This window comes from Phallusia mammillata, chromosome 1, assembly GCF_965637545.1.
Source record: "Phallusia mammillata chromosome 1, kaPhaMamm4.hap1.1, whole genome shotgun sequence".
Taxonomy (NCBI): Eukaryota; Metazoa; Chordata; class Ascidiacea; order Phlebobranchia; family Ascidiidae; genus Phallusia; species Phallusia mammillata.
The window spans coordinates 32875491-32898789 of NC_137252.1; the positions used below are offsets into that span (position 1 = coordinate 32875491).

Here is a 23299-nt window from a genome sequence, read left to right on the forward strand (position 1 = left end):
TGCGTTTAAACTTCAATTTTAGTTCAGTTTGCAGGACAATTTCTGTCCAACATAAACCACAGCATGCAGCATAATCGTGTTCCGTTGAAGCGTGAGTCCTAATAACACCGGAAGTTACGTCATAGATGCATTATGACGTATTGTTGTGGCTGCGTTGGCTGAAGTCAACACGACCTAACGTTGTGTTACACAAGCATTTTTCTGCTGCAAATTAACTGTCTAAACCAGGGGTGGGCAACCTTTGTCACTGTGGGGCCATTTACAATTGTCAAAATTAGATCGCGGGCCGCACCTGTGTATAGCACAAAGTGATTTTACGTCGTTGCTTACCAAATATGCTCGAATATAAGTATAATTCGCATTTGATTCTAGCCACTTTTTGCCAGGTCGCAGAAAACTAGCATCAGGCGCATTAATCTACCTCAAAATATATAAGAGTTCGACTCGTTTGCCAGTACATTTGAAATCTAAGCGTCTCTGAGGGCCGCACAACTTTAATCAATGGGCCGCAGGTTGCCCACCCCTGGTCTAAACTTTTTGGAATATATTCTGCCATTAAAGCGCAAAACCAACAAACTAAACCTTCACATTCCTTAATGCACTTTATCCTGACCTTTTTCTGTTGCAAAACAGATCCTTCAGTAACTTTTCATTAGTTAATACTTTATTTACATCAAATACAAAAGCGTTTGGTTGAAGCAATCTGCTGTGCCTTGGCTGTGTTAGAAAAGCGAAATCGAACGAAGCTATTATTCACGAAGCACGTAACAATGGCATATTGTCAACGTAACAACGCACTTTGTTATGAAACACAGGCTGTACAACAGACCCACAATTTCTACTTCGTACAACACTGAAAAGTGAAACTTTGTGATATTTTAAGCGGTTATCTGCACAAATCTAGGTTGTAAAACCACTTGTTTGTGCCTGTAACGTATGAAAAGTATTAGTAAGGCGGTATTTCAAAAATAAGACAGTAGAAAAAATTCAACCAAAACCACAGGGAAAATGTAAGTTTTGTGCGTTGCCAGGGAAATAGTTTCTAATTTTGTTTTTCAAAGAAAACCAGCAACGGAAACCGCTTGAGTGCAATTGTATAGCGAGGATATATAAATGGCAGTGGTGTGGTTTATTGGAAAAATGTATCTTTTTTGAAAACTTCATGAATTATTGAGAATTTTTGGTTATATGACATTGTGCAAAACAAAAACATCGCATAAATCCAGCTTTCGTCCAGTATAGAAAAAATAGCCCAGTCCTTACATGAAGTTGCGACATTGGAACTACAAAATTCATCTTGGCACACTAAATTACACCAAACCATTTCACCACTATTTTACAAAGCACTGGAAAAAAAACTTTACACAAAAAAATAAGAGAAAAAAGTGAACGCAACAATGAAAATTTTCCAAACTTGTTTTTCAAAGAATTTAGAAAAAACACAGTAAAGCAAAATATATTAGTATGCACTGTTTTAGTTGTGGCTATAATGAAGCAAAAGAATCCACATCTACACAACGTTTTTTTTTTTTGTAGAAAGATTGATTTTTTGGTCAAACATGGTTTCGTTGTTCAGCGAATTCTGGGACAAATAAACAGTTTACTGTCGACTTTTCGTGCAAAGCAAAAACTTCCACTGTTTTATACAGAGACCACTGATTTATGCAAACATTTGCTAGAGTGATTGCTTGTCAGAATACGAAGTGCAATTGTTCTGCCTTGCGCAGTGTGAGGTAGCGTGAATACAGCTTGCACAAGCTTCACAGAAAAGAAAAATATGTTTGGGAAGACTGTATGAAAATTCTAGGAATTATTATTGGGTAATGTTGGATAAAAATGAGAAATGGATTGCTTTTAATTGGGTTAAAACTTAACGGGGTGAATAGAAAGTTAACTACGGGCCAGGATGAACCTTTTTTAATTTATGATAACGGGTTAATCTTAGTCAGGTAGCCTAAAGCCCGTTTGCTAAAACAGAAGTACCATATTTAATTTTTGTTTTAGGGAATTACTACAGTTTAAGTATATTCATTTCGTTCTAAGCAGTGGTGGTTACTGAAGATGAAAAAACGAAGTGCTGTAGGTTAATAAAGGTCAAAGCAAGAATTAAACGCGTGCAATTTGTGTCAAGATTGATTTAAAGCGATAGGAATTTGGAAAGGCATAAATGCAAATGTGCTACTTTCAGCTCGTGCAAGCCTGGAATGTCCAACGGAATCAGTGGTTCTATACATCGGCAAAAACGTTGAAGATCTTAACACCTTAAAAACTATTTCTTTTCACACAAAAAATGAATTTGAAAAAATTGTACAAAATAACGGTTTCGTTTTTTGTTAAAAAATACTGAAAAAAATACGCAAATCACCAGAAATGCCTACAATTCAACCTATAGTCGTCTAAACTCTAAAAGGACTTCAAACCTAAAAATACATTGAACCAAAAACAACGCATTATGGGGTATAATAAGGTAAAGTAGCGGTGTTTCTACAACTTAAACTTGTAGTGTAAGAATTTAGCCACGTGGTGTGTTGTCATGGTTATGTGCGCGCGTGGTTTGACAATGGCTAGAGAATGAAACTTCAGAAAAGAACAATGCAAGAAAAGACAATGTTATCATACAAAATATCAATAGTTGTGCGTGTCAGGACAGGTAATATGTGTTTCCCAACTGTATCCTTATTCAAATAGAATAGATGACAACAGTTTGTGTACCTGTGGTGCTTCCCTTCTATAATCGAACTTTGTTAATCAACGTGCGTTGTGTATAAAGTGGTGCCGCATCGAAAATACAAACAAACGATGTTGCTAATGGAAACTACACAACAAACTCTTTAGTTTTTATTGCCAACAATACATTATAGAATTTTTTCCAACTTCGCAGGCCAGCAGGTGTTTATTCTCCTTTCTTGTGCAACTGGGCATTGACTAAACTGAAGTAAGATCCCTTTAGAGCTATCAACTCATTATGTGTTCCCTTTTCCACAACTGTGCCGTTCTCCAACACGCAAATTACGTCAGCGTTCTTCACGGTTGAGAGACGATGAGCGATGATGATTGACGTGCGGTTCTCGCTGGCTGCGTCCAGGGCGTCTTGCACAATCTAGCGGAAATTTCAAATTGAATTTTTCTACTTTCGAGCATTTACTGCGAAATAATGTAAACGCTATTTTTTTAAACACAAAAGTTTTTGCTCGCTTTTTTCGTAAACACAAAGTTTTAGCTCGCTTTACTGATACCTATGCAGCTTTGTACACCACTATCTTAGCCAGGTTTTAGTGTTGGGCAGCTGTTTTGGGGAAAACCACTAGGTTAGTGTAAACCTGTTGCTTTTGAAATAAATTTAATTTAAACTTAGCTTGGTACAAAACTGGTAAAACATTTTCTTTCTCACCTTTTCACTTTCAGCATCCAGAGCAGAGGTAGCTTCATCTAGAAGCAAGATCTTTGGATTTCTGAGCAAAGCTCTCGCGATCGCCACTCTCTGCTTCTGACCCCCGGATAACTGGGCTCCTTTGCCGCCGACGCTTGTTTCATATCCCTGTGAAAAGTAAAACTTCCTATTGAAGAGAAACTAAAAAAGTGAAAATTACAGCGACCAATTACGCCAACGATGTAACATCACGTGGCAAAAGTATCTGTTTTTAATTCATCGCAACAAATCTCAAAAATATATTTTTATATTACGTCAACCAAAAAACAAACATTTTCATAGACATACTTTAAAAATTCTTCAGCGCAATATATGACGTAAGGGTTAAACAAGAAGGCTAAACTGGCGACGTCACATTTATGTTAAAACAAATAAACAAGACTTACATCCGGGAGTCCTTGGATGAAACTGTGTATATTTGCATTCTTGGCAGCTTGCACAACTTCGTCCATACTTGCAACACGCGAATTGTCCCCGTATCTGATGTTTTCAGCGATAGTTTTGTCGAAAAGTATCGGCTCCTGTGATACGATGCCCATCTGAGATCGCAACCACGAAATGTTCAAGTTTTTGAGATCTTCGTTGTCCAAAGTCTGTTTGAAATAGCTAATTTTTAACACAGGCTAAAGAACACATAAAACATGTCTCTTTTTGTAGGTTGCCTAAGGTCAGGGATATTATGGGGTGAATAGAAGTTCATTGTCAAACAATGACAGAAACATTAAGTACATAGGCTATATTAATTTACCTTACGTTAGAACCTTTCTGTTTAATTGTTTGTAATCCACGTTTGTGCTAAATAGATCAAAAATCCTTTTAACAACTTTTTTACAAGGAAATGGTATAGGTCCTTAACACTTTATATACCCGTTTTCCCCTTTAGTAAAGACAAAGTTAATTTATGTCTCTTTGAAACACTAATTCCACAAAGTAAAATGTTTTGCTTACTCATATTAGACCAAAGAAAAGAAAATTTAGAAACGTTACCCCTAAGTTGACAACGTGTCAAGCCAAGTAGCCTGCGTTTCAAATGCAAGGGATTTTGCAAGTTGGTTTTAAATGAAACAAAGTTTTTGTTCACAAATGTATGTAAGACCTACGGCAACTCCCCACGGTTGAGAAGAGCTGCCTCAAACACAAACATCTTTGATTTTGCAAGTTTCATAGAATCGTCACCTACATGGCAAAGCAGGGCACTGCTGGCAACTTGCTAACGTGAGACTAGAGCCCACGAACTCTGAACCTAGGTCGAGCGCGCCAGACCATTCGGCCAAACTACAGACAGAGCAAGCAGCGCAATTTTGCGGTCTAATGTTAACTCAAAATACCGTTGTAGATTTGATTTTTAGTTTCATAAGGAGTATAGGCTAGTGCCCCAAACGACTTTTCTGATATACCTGTTGCATAATTATTTATAGTCTATTTGGGCTGTTACATTTAGTTTTAAAAATAAGTTTTTTTTTTAAGTTTTTTTTGGCATTATTTTTAGGTTATAGAGTTAATTTCTGCAGCCACTTTTGATTTCGATTGAGCAAAAATCAAATACAACTTACCACAGCGCCCTCTACTGGATCGTAGAATCGTTCCAGGAGTTGAATACAAGTTGATTTCCCGCACCCACTCTGACCGACCAACGCCACTCTCTTGCCCGGCTCAATGCCCAAGTTGAGACCTTTAAGAACTTGAACGTCTGGTCGGGTCGGGTAGTTGAACTTGACTTTGCTGTAGTCGACCTTGGAGTTTGTGGATTTCTAAGAAAAGAAAGAACAGTTGAGAAATTTGTTTCAAAACATAGTACAGTAATCCTCGGTTAATCCGGACCCGTTTGGACCATAAAATTTGTGTAGAAGGTCCGGATTAACCGATGTTGATTAGTTCAAGCATTACCATATCACAAATCATTTCTACTTCAAGTTTTGTCAGAGTTAGGCGAAGAACCAAATTAACCGATTCCTGTTTAACCGAGGATATTTGTGTTTTAATGAGCACAGCTGTTGTAACTGTTCGTTTGTTGTAACACTATAATAGCCTAAATAACTTTATTTATGGCTACAAACCCCTAACTTTACTTACCGGTGATTTTCCGTCTTCACTATAGCTGTCAATTTCAGGGACTCGGTCAAAAAGTTTGAACATTCTTGTCGCTGCAATCTTCGCATCTGCCAGGTTCGGGGCAAAGGAACTGGTCTGACCGACGGCGAAAGCGCCGAAGATCACAGCCATGAGGACCCTGTAAAACAAAGCCAAAAAAAGATCAATTTATTATTCCAACGCTGGCAATTGGAATATCCAAAAGGCCTTCTTTAAACTATCGCCTTGCAATGATTTGTAATTCAATGATTCTTGTTCAGGTAAACTATTTGTTATGTGCCGAAATTAACGAATCCGGTTAATCGCATGATCAGTTAAGTTGCATGGGGGTCGTAAATCCAAACAGTATCCATTGTTAAGAAAATCGCCTGGTTAATTATATTAAATATGATTGGCAAAATGGCTACGCAAATACCTGGATTCAATAAATTTAGCAACCAACTTTAACACCGTGGCGTTTGTTCATAGTAACCATGTGGCGTTTTGTAAACATAAAAACATAAATCGCCCAAACCGGGGGTCGGCAACCTTTTTTGCACTGCGGACCGTTTTTGAAATTTTATCGCGGACCGGTCTTCCAAAAACTACAAATATTTAGCAATAAAAACGCTTAAATTAGTTTATCATCCCCGGGATACATGGGCAAAATGTTTTATAGCATTTAACCTGAAAAATTATACGGACCGGTAACGAACTCCTCGCGGACCGGCGGTTGCCGACCACTGGCCTAAACCATGTTGCTTTTTAATACAATATGAGTCAACCTCATTGTCACCAAACCGATCATATTCTCTCTGGTACAATGATATATTTGCTCAGTGTTAAAACTTAGTTTTGGTTTCTGATTAGGAAAATGAACAACGTGCACCACAGGTTCAGCTGTACTTGACTTGATCATCATAAAATAAGACCTAATCAACTTACTTGAATACGTTCTGGAAATCCAAGAGGCATTCCTCGACGAGCCAGGCTCCAAAACGGAAAGTAGCAGCGTATGCGAAGAACACAATGGCTTGTGAGAATCCGAAAGTGACTCCATATACGTAAGTCTTCCTCTTGGCTTTCCTGTAACAAAACTGCAATGTTAGATTCAGAAACTTTAGCAATAAACAATTTAATTGTGGGTCTTTCAAATTGTTTTGTTTGAAGGTAGCATATTATGCTTATGTTTACTGCTTAGTTATGTCACTAAATCTTCCTTCTTGCCGCCCATTTAGGCTTCTGATACCAATATTAATGTTTTATTGACAAAAAAACATTGTATTCAAACACATTTTCCGCCTAAAATAAGTGTTAGAAAGATTCATTTAAACTCAGTTACTTTAATCTGGCAATAACCTTATTACGAATACCAACTCTATGAAAGCAATAAAGGGAGATGCCAGAGTGGCGCTTTTAACGCCCAGTTGGGCTCCTTTTTGACACTGAACTTTGGGCGGGTTGTCACCATACAAGATATTGACTTGGTAACATCGAAAAAGGGTAACAGAATAATTTTGTATTCACTTACTCGTATGGTAGCGTCATGGCTGTCCTATATTTCTCCTCAAAAGTCGGTTCCTTGGTAAGTGAAGCGACCGTTCTTATGTTAAGAGTTGCCTCAGTTGCAATTTGACCGGCATCCTCGAATGCTTTCGACTCGGCGCTTGCCTGTTGGAATTGAAAGTTGTTTTTTTGATTTACCACATGTTCATAATCTTATACCACTGTTCTATATTTGTGTTCTGAATTTCGGTTTACATTCTGCTCTATGGTTCACAACTAAACATACTAAATACAATGAGTTAAAGTTACATTGTCTGCAAAATGTTTGTGTATTACAGCCTACAGTCTATTTCAGGGGTGGGAAAACTTTTTGCATAAAGCCACACATATTGACTCAAAAAGTCACATTCCACCTTAGCTTTAGGTAATAGGTTTTTCAACCCTGGCAACCTTTCACAAAGTCATACATGGATGGACTTGCATTAACAACACACGAACAGTCTATACCGTGTTCATGTATTTTACTATAGGGTATTTGAGCTCACCTGTCCTGTAAAAACTTTCATCTGCAGCATTCCAGCTACAGCCATAAGTGGAACAAAACCCAAAGTAAGTAGAGTCAACTGCCAACTGTATCCGAATGCGATGCCCAACGCAACACCTGTTGTAAAGTGCAGTTAAAGCATTAAATGTTAAGCATAGAAACACTATAGCAGTTGGATCAAATAAACTGTGAGAGAGCATCTAGACCAGTGGTTCCCAACCTTTCGTGGACCATGGCCCCCTTAAAGTAACTTTTTGGCCTCGTGGCCCCCTTTAAGTTACCATGTAGGACCTGTGGCCCCCTTAGAATGTTGATAGCAATCTCGCGTAGGAATGCGGTGTTAATTTTCGCCTTAAACAGGTCTAATAGAGTAAATGAGCGTGATAAACCTCACTATAAACAAGTAGTATGTGAATTAGTCGATTAAATTCGGGAATAAAGTTAAAGTGAAAATGAATTTTAGTGGGTGTTTCTTGTGAATCTACGCCCGTGGCCCCCCGGAACACAGCTCAAGGCTCCCCTGGGGGGCCATGGGCTATGGTTGGGAACCATTGATCTAGACTACATAGTGGATATAATTTATTGCAAAAGTTTTGACAACTTATGTTTTCATTATCAGGGCAAAAAATAAGCTACAGACAGTGCACACTTTTTCAACACATATAAGGTCTCATCAATGCAGCTTTTTTTTCTCATCAGTGCAGATGTGTTGACAGATTTTTTTGGTGATGATAGATTGCCAGTATGAGCTAGTGTATCCATCTAACGGCACTCCAGGTTGTTGGGAGTAACAGTGTCAAACATGTTTTAATTTATATGGTAGAATTTGCTCGACATATTTAGGACTTGTTTTTTGCCCAACAACTTACAAAATGTAAATCATACCAAAAGTCAACAACACTTCCAATATTTGAATTTCTTATCAACTTAATGCATGCTCTTAACAACAAACGCAGAACACAGTTATCCCATTAAATTCCCAACTGACATTACTTGAAATCAAAATGTAATTTACCTAAAGCACAAATGCTTTGCACAACCACACCGCCCTGCACACCAGTGCATCCTTGCACTTTCGAAGCATCTGTAGCGAGTCTCGTTGTCAGGGCGCCGGTGCTATTGCGATGGTCGTCATAGTAACCCATCTCCTGACGAAGGACGGCCCGAAAACCGCGGTTACGGAGACGCATGGTGAGTTCCTCTCCTGATTTCGCAAACGATGTGGCCTGCAAGAGTGCAGGGTTTAACTACTACAGGATACCATTCTTGGCATCTTTAAACTTGTATTGGATTGGTTTACGAAAAATTAAAAAAAAAAGGAATGAAGTTTCAGACCTGTGTAACACGTGTTACATAAAAAATTGGAATAACATATACGCAGGCTTGGGATTTTTCATCAGAAATTGTAAACTGAGCATGGAAATCTGATTCAACATAAAAAATCTGCGCATTGGTTGTTTTTGTTTATGTTTTTAGAACGATACAGCCGTTAAAAGATATTTTTGAAGTAGTTTGTGTAACAATTTCCTTACAAAATTTAAAATAGTTGAAACTACCAACACAAAACGACCGTTTATGTAAAAACTATTGGAACATATCTTTCGTTTAGTTGACCCTGCAGGGTACTTATTTATACGACCTTGATTACATCTATCGCTCGAAAGAGCGCCAAGCGCTCCCTGAGCTCCGTTCAGCTCCATGAAACACGGGAACCGAATGTACCTGTAGGATATTAACGATAAAAGCGGTGGCTCCAATGGCGACGAAGAGCAACGAATACAAAACAATCAGTCTGTTCTTTTCGGCCTCGTCAGGTTGTGCGAAAGCTCCTATGATTTCGGCAAAGAGAATCGCAAATACTGGCTGTAATCCACCGTTGATTGCAGCAGACAAACAACCACCTGAAAGTACACGATGTTTTAACTAAAAAGTAGAGAGTATACTATATATGGTAAATATGAGTGTGCCGTGATCGCTGGTCTGCATGAACCCTTCAGGACTGATCACAGTTATGAATTTATGTTCATCACTAAAGACTGCAATACGACGTTTAGGCTACTATTGGTTATATAAGTGATTCTGTACCACAATCTGTCAGCACAAACTGTTCTAAAAACAAGTTAGGCTATATTTTACCCTTGCGGGCATCATCTGCCTCTTATTCAAACAGAGCCGACATAATATGTCTGCTATATGAGAAAAATAATCTGTGCAGAATACTTAGGCTACTGTTACTGCTGGTGACCAACCAACAAAGCATGAAACTCCTACATCATGTACTTTAATAAGTAGAGCTGTTTCAAAAATTCCATGTATTGGGGATCTGTGGGTAAACCGCTGGGTCATTCGGTGTCAATCAACTTTAGATAAATACCTAACATGCGTGTAAAATTTAAAAAGTTGGAAGCACTCTTTATTGACCAAATGTTTGAAACAAACTAGAGTTAGACCAGTGTGTTTTGTAAATATACACTTAAGTCCTGGTAAAACGACCTGTGAAGTTTATAAAAGACCCAATTTTAAATGATCTTTGTATGGTTTGGTTTCTACTATATGGTTTATTGGGGAGGAATGAAAGGGTTTTAAATTGTTAAGTAAGGATATCGCCGAAAGAGATTGGAAACCAATGTGTTATAGACAGAAAAAAATTCGAACAAAAACAACTTACACTGCGGTCTTGTTACGTCACAATTCACAGGCAGACAATCATTATAACATTGATGAAAGCCCCAGTTGTTAAAAAAACTGTAATCAAGAAACTTACAAATGATGTAGAAAGTTTCCGGTTTGTTCATGGCCATCACACGAGAGAAAGAAAACTCGGGAAGTTCCTCATCTTCTTCTGGTTCGTCTTCAGTCTCTTCTGCTCCGTGTTTGGTGTCGGATCGGATGCTGGTTGTACTGATGAGGCGCTTACGGAGACTTTGTCGGCTAACTTGGCGCAGTGAAGCTGGTGTGATAAGCAGGATTTAAAAAAAAATTCAGATGCCGATTGGCTATACCCTAAAATTAGTGGTTCTCAACTAGTGGTCAAAGATGACCTTTTGGGTGGTCCACAGGACGTTTATTATATTTGGCGATAAACTGAATTAGTTACATGCAATTTTATTAAATGTTCATGGCGAAAAACGCGTATTCAAGTTATAAGCCATTGATTGTTAGCTGTTGTGTAATATCACTCCTCGAAATTGTGTCTTGAAAAAAATATTTCAAGCCAATATGCTGGTTGTGAATGCTTTCTTTATTTTTACTTAACAGTGAACTGGTCCACGATATTCATTTAATTGAACTGGTGGTCCATAGAACAAAACGAGTTAGAAACCACTGCATCAAGTGGAATAGACCAAAAGTGGTCAATTTGTTAATGCAAAGAATTTATTTAGCCGTTTTGTTAAGTCGCATTTGGTAGATAATTAACATTTAAGCTTTACCTAAAACGATTTTAAACGAAACATACAAATTACCCCAGTACGCAAAGCCTATTAAAAGCGTAACAGAGAACCAAGTTGGGCCCTCAAGACTAGTCTATGGTGGTTTCGAACCCGGGGCAGATGTATTACGGGGTCTACACCGTACCAATTGAGCTGCACGGACTTATGACGTAGCCTACTATGGTTGTTATATGAGCGTGCCGTGATCGCTGGTCTGTATTAACGAATAAACGTTAAAGTTGTCTAAAAAGTTTAATTACCTTTCGGTGACAGGGGTCTTGCATCCTTGCTGATTGCACCTGTTAAAAAGAGTGTGGTAAAAAAAAGTATAGAATAGCATAGCCGCTAAACAATAAAGGTCAAAACAAAGTTGAGTTCACTTGGTAAAATAATAAAAGTTAACTTATTTTGTCAGAAACTGATGACACCTTTTTGTACGGCAAAATATATATTTAAAAAAAATTAGTAACGCTTTGTACCGTTTTTTTTTTTTTTTATTAAACAGTCTAAATATTCGACTGACTTGAAACAAGAATCTTTTGTTTACATTCTATTGTCTGCAGACAATTCCTTATACACGAAAAATGCCACAGCTAAACTATGGCTTATCATACATTGGTAGCAGTCGGTAAAGTAATATCTACCAGCATTTATTACACACAATATATGTTACCTTCTTCGGCCGTGTAACTTTGCATATGAACAAGATTCTGGTAAATTCCGTTTTCAACTTTCAGCAGGTCGTCATGACTACCTTGTTCCATGGCCCTTCCCTCGTGAAAACCGATAATCTTGTCCGAGTTCTTGATGGTTGAAAGTCGATGTGCGATTACAAGGGTGGTACGACCTGAAAAAAACAAATAATAAGTCCTATATTTGATGATGAGAAAAAAGCATAAGTTTTCTTGCTTAAACACAAACGATTTCTAAAGCTGTTTAATTTCTAGTTCTGCTTGAACTAAACAGCAGAAAATAGTAAGACCCAAAATAAAGCAAATGACGTAAACGCGTTTTACCTCCTATACACTAAACTTTAGTGTCAAACTCGTGGGGGTTCGGGGGCCACATTGCAGTTTGGAAATTATAGTAAGGACCGCACGTGATTTTAATATATTTTATGCACTCAAACTTAACGCTAATTTTAATTAGAGGAACGGTTTAATTACTATCGTTTCCATTCATGACATATGAGTTTTTTATAAATTTAATTTCTGTAAATGTCTGTTTTAAATAATAGCTTTCACTTTGAAAGTTTAGAAAAATTTATTATATTTAGAAAAAAATCTTGCGGCCCGCGAGTTTGACACCCCTGTACTAAAGGACTGAGAATTTGGGGGTGTTTCTTAAATAGCAGAAACGTTTTTTTGTTGCGGATATTAAAAATAATTTTGGTTTGTTGGGCTTAATCAAGGTGTTTAATGTCTAATACAGAATAATCCTAAACCTTACCTCAGCCCTCACATGAACAGAATAAGTTTAACCGTATGTGTTAAAAACACGTATTTTTAATACAGTAAAGTCCCCCCCCCAAAAAAAAATCTAGTTGTTCAGAATTACAGCTACAATCATTTGTGGACTGGCAATTTTGTGAACAGTAAACCTCGGTTAATCCGGACCAGTTTGGACCAAATAAATGCCTGGATTGGGCGAAGATCCGGATTAACCGATGTTGATTAGTTCAAGCCTCCGCACATTACAAATCATTTGTACCTAAAGTTTTGTCCGAATTTAGGCGAAGATCCGAATTACCCAAAGTTGACTGTATTTCGAGCTCCGATACGCCCGTTTTAAACCACCAAATGCTAAACACAAGATCACCACATAAAGCTAAAGCAAACTCTCACCTTGCGAAGCCTTCTCCAGCGCAGCTTGCACCACTGATTCGCTCTCAGTGTCAAGTGCAGAAGTCGCTTCATCGAGCAACATGATTTTGGGGTTCCGAACAATTGCACGGGCGATCGCGATTCGTTGTTTCTGACCCCCGCTCATCTGTGCCCCACCTTCTCCAACCATTGTGTCGAATTTCTGTGACGTAACAATCAAATTTGGTTACATTGTTGGAAATAGTTGAATGGACTTTAGCGGGTGTTCGTTTTGTTTTTGGAAATCTAACACCATACCTCACGGTAGACCCGCCTTTAGCTAACTTTCGATAGGTGGCGCAAAGAGCAGTTTTTATATTTAAAACGTTATACCTCTGTAATTTGTAAAATTTTTAAAAACTTACTTCCCAACCAAACCCCTCTTTAGCCGCTTAATAAATAATTCAGCTCTTTACGCCACCTATCGAAAATTAGCTAAATGTGGATCTACCGTGAGGTATGGTGTGTGCTCTACCTTTGTTTTGAGGTCTTCAAACCTATTTTTCAAACACTAAAAAACGACATTTTTCTGCTATTCGTTGAGTTTCATCATAATCGGAAAAAAACGGTGCCAAAAGACTTACAAAACATAAACAGCAGATGGCAATTTTGTAGCTTTCAGTTCACACATATTATATACAGTGTTATTTACATATAAGCATAAAAGTGTCTTACGTTTGGTAGTTTCATTACGAAGTCATAAGCGTTGGATTGTTTCGTAGCGCTGATGATTTCGTCATCAGTGACGTCATCACGGCCGTAACGGATGTTTTCCATAATTGTTGTGTCGAAGAGTATTGGTTCTTGTGATACGATTCCGATGTGTTCTCGCAACCAACGAACGTTCAAAGTTCGAATATCAACGCCGTCCAACTCCAAAGTTCCATTCTGAAACAAAACAGTTGTTTTTTAAGTGATTTTTTTTACCTTTTTCAAAAAATTGTGGTGTGGCTAGTGTAGGCTACTGAACATATAAAGTACGGCCCGAAAGTTAGATCTACCAGCGTAAAACTACTGGACAAGTGTGGCCTGTGAAGCCCGAATCAAGCCCGTTTCAGGTAAAACCAAGCCCGAACCTGGCCCAAAGAGGCTGTCCCAACTTATAACTGTTGGGTTAATGACTGTTTTCCCACCGGCTTAATTTACTTGTTTTTGAAAAAGTCGTTTTTTCGCCCACAGTTATAATCCGATGACTAACCGCGTACCCCACACAACTTTACAACTTGCCCGCAAGGGGGCGTCAATGCTATGGTTCAAACAGGCCAGAATTAGACGTAATACTCCCACATAAAACGATGCAACTAGTACAGGTTTAAACAAAGTAATAGATGACTTTAGCAAAGTTCACAATAATATTGTGACGTGCTTGCGTTTAATTCTTTTTTCCTTATCGTGCACTGTACTACACGAATTCAGTGTTATTTACCCTGATGAAGGCGGCCTGTATGGGACGTCGAAACGTAGGAATAAAAATACATTTGCCAGAAGAGCTCTATAAACTTCACAATAACGTTATGAGCGAAATGATACGTCGTTTTAGTACACGCAGTGATGGTTGTAGTGTTAATAACTGACAATTATTTTCATTTACCGCTGGGTCGTAGAATCTTTGTATGAGCTGTACACACGTACTTTTACCGCATCCACTCTGGCCACACAAGGCTGTCGTTTTTCCACTTTCAGCCGTGAAACTGACGTCGTGTAGGATCTGAAAACATGACCCAAGTAAATTATGCGTTCAACTTTAAACACTAAAAGCAAACTCAAAGAAGAAGATAAATATAAATAGCGTAAAAAACACACAAAATAGCAATTGTTCAAACGGTGGTAACAAAATGTATCATTTTCTTCACATAGGCTTAGAGCCTTTGACATCGAGAAGCGTTTTTCAAATACAGTGAACCTCGGTTAATCCGGATCTTCGTCTAATTCGGACAAAACTTGAGGTGCAAATGATTTGTAATGTGGTAAGGCATAAACTAATCGACATCGGTTAGTTCTTATCTTCGCATAATCCGGTAATTGTTTTGATCCAAACGGCCCAGGTAAAAGAACACATATGGGCCATAACCCATCAGCAAATGCAATGACATTGAGATTGCCGAGGTGTAAAATGTTAATGCAACAAACCAAAAAGAAACTAAAATACAGAATTCGAATTCAAAAACACCTTCAATCGGCTACTTGTGTTTAATTGGGCAAGAAATTAAGCGGTATTGCTGAGTGGAACTATATGGATTAAAATAAATTGCAAACTCCCAACGTAAAAACATGATTTAACAGACCTCGACGGCGGATTCCTTGTAAACATAACGAATTCAGGCATTGTCCGCCCACCAAGGTTCAAAAAAGGAAACATACCAACAAAGATAACCTACCTCTACATCAGGTCTAGATGGGTAACTGAAGTTGACTTGTTTGAAATTAATTTCACCCACAACTTTAGTAGGTTTGTGTCCTTCATCTGACATGCTGTCGATCTCCGGTTTTCGGTCAATCACGTGGAACACTTTGTACGCAGCAGCTTTAGCATTGGCAAAATATTCGATGTCTCCACCACCCTGCAAATATTTTAGATTTTTTTTTTATACTTTTGAAACGGGTAAACTGTACGTGGCAGTAAAAATGTTGAAAGACTTGTAGTAACGATTTAATTTATATTTTTGGTAAAACCTAATGCTTCATTCATTGAACATGTAGGGTGAACATACACACGAACTGGGATCAGCCCTGACGCGTTCATGCAGACCAGCGATCATGGCATACTGTTTATAAAACATAATACATTAGACCCGTTGAAGGTGTTGAACCGAATTAAACCGGTCTCCAAAGCATTCCCATTTGGCACAGGTTAAAAAAATCTAGCCTGCAGTGGGATTCAAACCCACGACAGGAGTTTTTCCAGGAATCGCGCGCTACCAACTAAGCTATACAGGCTCAGTGGAGAACCCACCAAAAGCTGTCACCTTGCCTTATAAGAATGCTTGGGAGACCAGCCTAATTCAACATTACGCTTTCAATGGGCCTGATATATTATGATTTATTAGTGGAAAACATATTCTCTCTGTTTCTTTGAGAAAAATCACTTATTTTCCTGACTTGCGTGCCTTCTGTAAGTACTATAGAATTCGCGAAAAACTTTGGCATATTTTAAACATAGAAGATTAAATATAGTTCAAACTGTTCTGAACTGACCTGAGCAAGCGAAAAAGCTCCAATCAAAACACCAAAAAAAGCTGTTAGAAGTTCTCCAACTTGCAAAGTTCCACCGATCACCAGAGTTGATCCGTACCAGAAAGCAAGCCCGTAAGTAGAAAACATAACCAGCATCAGGGATCCAAGTGAAAAACCAGCAAAGAATCCTTTACGGATACCAACTGAACGGGCCTGCTCCAAATTTTTCGAGTATCTGCACACAGCAAGTGTTTAATGCGGTTGTTTTTACATCAATATTGCTTTTGTTTCAATAAAGTTTAAAGCAAGTAAGCAATATAAATAAATAAAAAACAGATAACCAAGCCACAGTTAGCCTGTGTTTAAACTTGCTTTGCCTTTTACAAAAACTAAAATGTTCATGTTATTAGACCAGTGTAAATTGGAAATATGCTAAAGAAAACATTTGATAAATAAGAAAAGCTCATAGTTTGTTAAAAAACTAAAACCAAAATTTCATACTAACCTAAAAAAAACACATTACATTTATGCCAAGAGCTTGTAATAATATTAAAACCAGAATAAATGATTGAAACAATACATCATGGTGACATATACGGTAGCACCGGCAGTGTGTGTTTTACCGAAAATCTGACACATAATAAAGTTCAATAGTACACAGCATGACAAGCATTACCTCTCCACCTCTTTTTCCTGTCCTCCAAATGCAACCACCGTTCTTATTGACGAAATAACCTCTTCAGCTATTCCACCTGCTGCAGCATATGCGTCCAATTCCTTCTTGGTAAAAGTGGCGATCACCTTTAAATAATAACACAACAATTGGGTTAGTTTATCAGTTAAGTAAACCAGCACACCACAATATTACACACTTTGCTGTGCGACGAACTGTAAACAACACAAGTACTCCAGTACATATAGCTGTTTTTAAATTTTAGGAAAGGTTTCATAGTCAATGGGCAACTAAGGTCTAAATTACCAGTGCAAAACTTTTTTTCTACCTCTTTTGTAAATTTAAATAGGTTTGAACCACTGTTTCTTAACCAAACAGAAAAAACAAACTCCTATAAAACAATATAACAAAAAACACTTACAAAAAGTGAACCTACAATAGCCAAAATAAAGACGATTAGATACCTTGAACATCATGATAGCTGTACAGGCTAGAAGAGGTGAAACAGCCAGAATTACAAGCGACAGTTGCCAAGAATAGATGAAACCGATAACAAGACCACCAATAAAACGTGTAACGTTCATGATCGCCATGGAAACTTTGTCTCCAATTCCACTTTGAATCTTTGAGACATCACTACAAAGAAACAAGAATAGTTGATAATACAAATAAACTTGTTAATATATGTTTATATAGGACTTAACAGACCACGGCCATTTTTCTTGTTTTAATAAAGGCAGACCATTTTTAGATTAAAAAACTTTTTTTCTTTATCTTATGTTTTGCCAAAAAAAGTACATTGGAAACAAATACAAGTCTATTGTCAAACGGTAACGGTAAGTATTTCAAAATTTTGTACCAAACTAACTATTTCTACCATAGACACATTCATTACTTGGTAAAGTGCACAAAAACATTAATTTTGGTAGCACAAACTTTAACGAAAATATTTTTCAGCTTGGTAACTTACTCAGCAAGTCTTGTATTCAGCTCACCAGCTGAGTTTAGATCGAAAAATCCAATGTCTTGTCTCAAGATGCTATGGAAAAATGAAAGGCGAATTTTGTTGATTTGTCGAACAGCTTGCAATGCCCAGCATGTGACCTAAAATGGAAGTGGTTTAAAATGTCATTAAAAACATGCTAAAAAGCAAATGGAATACATAAAACATTGCTATTTTTGGTCACATGTCAGAATTAAGGCAATATTTTTGAATATATTTTGGACTTGACTTCCTAAAATGTGACAAATGTCACAAAATCACTTTTGACCAAGGTAGAGTGGTTTATGAATAGGACATATTTTGTTACATTGTATGACAATCTTCCTTAATGGAACTGCACCTCAACTCTTTACAAAAGCCATAGCTATTGAATCCTTTTAAAAGGTTTTTATGCTGTGAAGAGGTAGTCAACCAAAACCACAAATATGAAAAACAGACTATATGGCAAAAGTACACATAATATATTCCTTATTTTAGTTGTATGTGGCCCATAAAAAGCAGAACACAGCCATGTCTTAATAGGTTTTTCTTTTTTCTTTAAGTTGATTTGTTATAATGGCATTGAATTTTACCTGAAGCCCACCAAAGATCCAGACCGCTGCTGCAATTACAGAGAATTTAATTGCAATGTCCGTAATAATGGTGTTGAGGTCTAGAGTAGGAGATGGGGGCACTAAAATTCCATTACACCCTCTGCAACAATAGTAATAATTAAATTGAGTAAAAGTTTAGTAAGGCATGTTGTGAGCTAAAATACTATAAGTTAAAAGTGACCACAACAAAATTCTGAAAAAACAAACAAACAAAAAATACAAAAATGTTGCATTTTAGATTCATTAAAAAAACACCCAGTCATTCCAATTTTACAAAAAAAACACCCTTAATTCCAATTTTACAAAAAAAGTACGATCGATGACCACCACCCATGCAAACATTTTTTTTTCTATAACAGACGCACAAAAAGTTTAATTGATCGTGCTTAATTGCAACTTTATTTTGCCCGGCATTTTCCTTGCAAATGATTGAAATTATTTCTTAACCAATGATAAGCTGCAGTTTGGTATTCATTATGCAATAACATGGAATTTGTAAATACAGTATAAGATATTGATTAACCAGAGTCATTTGTCGAAAAAAACTTTATAAAAAACATAATTACACTTACACAGCATATCCACCATCAGTTAAGTTTTGCACTTGTTCTGGGGTCAGAGTGTTGGTTGACAAGTTGCCTGCAAAAACTGAACCAAAACTGACAAAAGAAGTGGTCAAGTCACCGAAGAAGATGAACATAACAGGCATGGATACGCCATGGATAGCGGCTGATATCGTTCCAATAACCAGCAAGAGGTAATCCACACCATCGGCGTAACGATACTAAAATAAAATGTTGTTCTTGTGTTTGCTTGGTCAAAGGAAGTGTGTAAACAAATACATTTGAATATGTATACCAGTTGTGCCATAAACTCATTATGCTTTGTACGGTCTCATTGTTATGCAGCTAATTCAAACTAGGTTTATATTTTGGCTTAGTTATGCTACTTACATTTCCTTCACTGAACAAACAAACTCAACTCAATAGTAAGTTAGGATCACACTAAAGGAAGGTCTTCGATATACCCATATCAAATGCACTGGGGTCTATTTTATGATGTTAGGGTCTCATAACTGCCAGCCAAATCTTTTGTGACAGCCTTAGGGTTAAACATAACAGTACACTGCTATGGCAATGGTATTTTGTTTAGCATTTTACCCTTAATATGCTGATAGCATACTTAAAAAACTTAAAATTTGAAAAAATTTGAACATAAAACACACATGCAAAGAGACCCAATGCTTTACTCATATTACATTATTCTATCAGTCCTAAGAAAAATTACAATTGCTTGATGCCAAAAGTTGGTTAATAAATAACTGTTCTATGACATCAAAAACAGGTGTTTAGCTGCTTGCTTGTTTCGATGAGGTGCATTTTTACCCTTTTTGCTAAATTGTATTTGTTTAATTTAAAAACTTTTTGTTCCACAAAACTTACAAGGTCCAAATAGGGGACAGTTGGGTCCGGCTCTTTCTTCTTTTTCTTGTCACTGGTTTCAGATCCACTGGTGCTTCCAGATTTTTTACCACTGAAACAAACAAAAAGTGTTCAGCAAATATTGCTGTATAAAAATGACAATAAGTGTAACTACATCAAACAATTTTTACGGTATTTAAGTTTAAGCATTGAATTGCCGTGAAAAGTAGAATTAAACTGAATGCAAATCTGTTGGCATACAACAAGTGTTCCCAAACCTTGTATCAAAGTAACTATTCCAATGCCACAGACTTTTAGCAAACAAATCTGAGACAATGTTTGCATTAGCACCGCAAAACCAAAGTACATTTAAGATGCAAATCTGTTGCGTTCATCCAAATTATAAGTAAACCTTCTCAAATTTTTCTAAAATTGTTAACTTGCATTTAACTTTTTGGGGTAAAAATTATTGACAAACAAATAAAAACATTTTTAAATTCCAAGATTAAACAATTAATAATGTAAACAAAATGCAACACAAAGATCAAAACATTCATAAATTGCAGGTATTACAGCAAGTATATGGACAAAGTTAACAGTTTTTGTTCAAATCAACTCAGAATTTTTAGCAATTAAACCCCATCGGTCACCTTTCTATGACCACATCAGTGGAAGCTTCTAAAAACGGCTCAGCACTTTCAAGTTCAACCATATCTTCGCTGCCGTTGGCTATCATGGCCAAAAACAATTGGTCTTTTATCTAGTGTTATTGCGTTTTCGATTCAGATTCGACCGAAATGAGCAATAACTATTAACATAACAACCGATGATCCGCGCTTTTATCCGGACGTTACGTCATAAGAGGTGTTGTTACGTCACAAAACAACGTAACAGCTCGACTAAACTATGTATATGATAGATAGCGCAAACGTAAATCGTGTACTACAGTCCCCAGTCCCTATTGGTAATGAAATATTAATTATATCGACCACTCCATGTAGCAGATGGCCTGCTGTTTACCCATCGCACGGTATTCGGAGCCAAACTAACGTTTGTTAAGTGTAGGCTACTATAATGTCAACAAAGATCTAAATTTGTAAATTTTTAGTGTTTAAATCTTAAAAAGAAAATAGACAAGAACTTATCATGTGCTTTTCGTCCTTGTGTTTGTCGATTTGTTAAACGTAATTTCTAACTCTATAAGTTCGGTTAATAGACGTCTAAAATCTTTAGTATTGTGCTTAAATACCCTGTTGTCAGACCACACGACTTCGGTTGATTGTGATGTCACAATAAACACGCGGTTTCTCACCGCATATATAAACGAGACCGCCTTTTTTCAACATTAACTTAACAATGGAGTTGTTTAAAGCGAAAAGGAAGCAATTAATAAGCGAATGTATCGACCTTAAACATATTCTAGTTTCATTTTTGTTTAAAATGACGTCGTTGAAACAAAATTAAGTTCAGGTTGAGTTAAGAATCGCCGACTGTGTCAATTTGCTAGAAATCTATTCACAGAATACGCAAATACAGCCATAACGTCACCATGTTATGTAAATTAGTACCGACCAAATCAGGAGTAAAAGGCAATTATACGGAAAATGAAAATGTTCTCGCAATCGCAAGGTTTTGGTAGGTGTTTTCGTTGCGTTGTGACGTGCTTGCGTTTCATTCTTTTTTCTTTTGTCTATCGTGCACTGTACTAGTCGCATTCAGTGTTATTTACCCTCATGAAGACGACCTGTATAGGACGTCGAAACGTCGGAATAAAAATACATTTGCCACAAGAGCTCTACAAACTTGTTTTGATGGTAATATTGCCCTTTATTGTCCAACAACAAACGTTTAAGAGAGATTCTTCACTCTTTTTACATGGAAAAACGTATGCGATTTTCCCCAATACAATAACACAGACCTAATGCGTTTTAGAGTACAATCTTATCTGCTTACATTTGTAAACCACAACAGTCAATTGCTAGGTGCAACATTTTAAGACTCGAAATCGTAAAATGAAAGTGAAAAACGCCAGATCAAAACGATAGTTTGGTTACATATTAACCATCTGCACTATAAGCGTTCGTCTTGGAGAGGCATATAAAAGTTATGACCGAATTAAATTTACCACTTCAATACTATTGGTCCTAATTGTTGCACTAAACGTCACAAAGCGTTTAGCAGTAAACCTGCCTTATGTGACCTTTCATGGACGTCCAAAGGTGTAATTCTTTACCCGGGTTAAAGGATTTGCTTCAAACTGAGGTTAGGAAGTGTGAAAAGTTGTACAAATTTAACAAACAAGTTAAAAAACGCAGTATCCTATCCCTGAAAATTATAATGTCACCCAAAACCGAAAAACAACAGTTTTGTGCAATAAAACGCAAATGTGTAATGTTAAAACTTAAAAGACAATTAACATCAAAACCGATTTCAAAATTCACACGTTATCTAAATCGAATCGCATATGCGTTAAATTGTAAGCATCAAATTCTTTACATGCCGACCAGGTTTCTAATTTACGGCAGCGACGCAATCAAACAGTAACTCGTCCAATAAATAACCGGATTAAAAGTATGGCCATAAAAGATGTACAAAAAAGCATGCCATAAGGCTAACACATGTCCGAATAAAAAGTCGCAAAAAATATACGGTTTTCGAAAGGTGCATTACGGATTTTCTGTTAGCGTTTGTTTGCAAAATAAGTCATAAACTTTGACAAAGGTAATTAAGACAATGTTATAGATCACTGAAATGAAAATAATATTCCATGCACAAAATGCAAAAAAGAACCGTTTTGACGTGCCATTTTACAACAAGCTATCTAACATTTCGAACTAATATTGGCTAAACAACAACTGAACATTATTTCTTACTTTTTGGTCACAACTTCCAAGTCGATATCTTCGTAGGAAGGAGGCGGAGTTTCTCCATCTGCTACTTTGTTATTTTTGAACGTAGTTCCGTTTATAGAACCATTTTCAGATTTACCGTTGGCCTCGGCCATGTTGTAATTCCAACAAAACCGCTTATTTTGGGTAAATTATTATTTGTTTATGTAGCCTAAGTCCAGTGCTGCAAAATAAGACAATGCGTCTTATACGTAACAATGCAATAATGGGTAGATATGTAGGTCAAATGCCAAATTACCAATGCACATTAATAATTTAAATTTTACAAGATTGCTTTTTAAACCAAAAACAAGCCATATTTTGAACACTATTAAATAAAATAACAAAGCAAAAAGTCTTGAAATGAAACTTGCAGGGTCACACTAAAAGCAGAAAAACAAAAAAGAGGGAAAAGCAGGAAATCAGCACTAAAAGCAGAAAAGCAGAAAAGCAGAAAAAAGGGAAATTTGTGTTTTCTAAAACAGGGAAAAAATAATTCCAGAAAAACAGGAAAATTGTAAAATTTCTTGTTTCAAAAGATTTTGAAATACGAAAAGCAGAAAAACGGGAAATGTTTCTTTATTTGTTTTTTATACCTTTCTAATGGGCTACACTAAAATACGCAATCTACGGCTATAAGGGTCAAGGTGAGGGATTGTAATACAAATAACTTTATAATTTAATTTAGATACCTTTTGGACCTA

General features: G+C 36.8%; 1 protein-coding gene across 2 annotated transcripts; it reads right to left on the reverse strand.

Annotated features, from left to right (window-relative positions):
* Positions 1-642: 642 nt before the first annotated feature.
* On the reverse strand, positions 643-22797 carry LOC145209547 (ATP-dependent translocase ABCB1-like). 2 transcript variants are annotated; one of them, XM_080079856.1, is made up of 25 exons: positions 22581-22797; positions 19729-19819; positions 18859-19070; positions 18266-18386; positions 17661-17794; positions 17155-17326; positions 16694-16818; positions 16039-16252; positions 15222-15404; positions 14435-14551; positions 13519-13731; positions 12826-13006; positions 11655-11828; positions 11242-11280; positions 10315-10500; positions 9273-9451; positions 8566-8776; positions 7552-7667; positions 7032-7171; positions 6446-6586; positions 5504-5660; positions 4984-5181; positions 3817-4023; positions 3392-3538; positions 643-3100 (listed from the first exon to the last, which is right to left on the reverse strand). In XM_080079856.1, the coding sequence occupies exons 1-25, from the start codon at positions 22709-22711 to the stop codon at positions 2894-2896; spliced, it is 3996 nt and encodes a 1331-aa protein (XP_079935982.1). In that variant the 5' UTR covers positions 22712-22797; the 3' UTR covers positions 643-2893. The 2 variants fall into 2 exon arrangements, with proteins under 2 accessions (XP_079935982.1, XP_079935983.1); XM_080079857.1 differs by lacking the exon at positions 22581-22797 and adding an exon at positions 20358-20618.
* Positions 22798-23299: the final 502 nt, after the last annotated feature.

Bases quoted from the DNA above. Each gene is read 5' to 3' on its own strand.
- LOC145209547 (XM_080079856.1), bottom strand. From the start codon at position 22,711: ATGGCCGAGGCCAACGGTAAATCTGAAAATGGTTCTATAAACGGAACT. The intron at 11,829-12,825 runs GTGAGAGTTTGC...TGTTTTTTTCAG, and splicing joins GCTGGAGAAGGCTTCGCAAG to GTCGTACCACCCTTGTAATC. The intron at 4,024-4,983 runs GTAAGTTGTATT...TATTTCAAACAG, and splicing joins ATCCAGTAGAGGGCGCTGTG to ACTTTGGACAACGAAGATCT.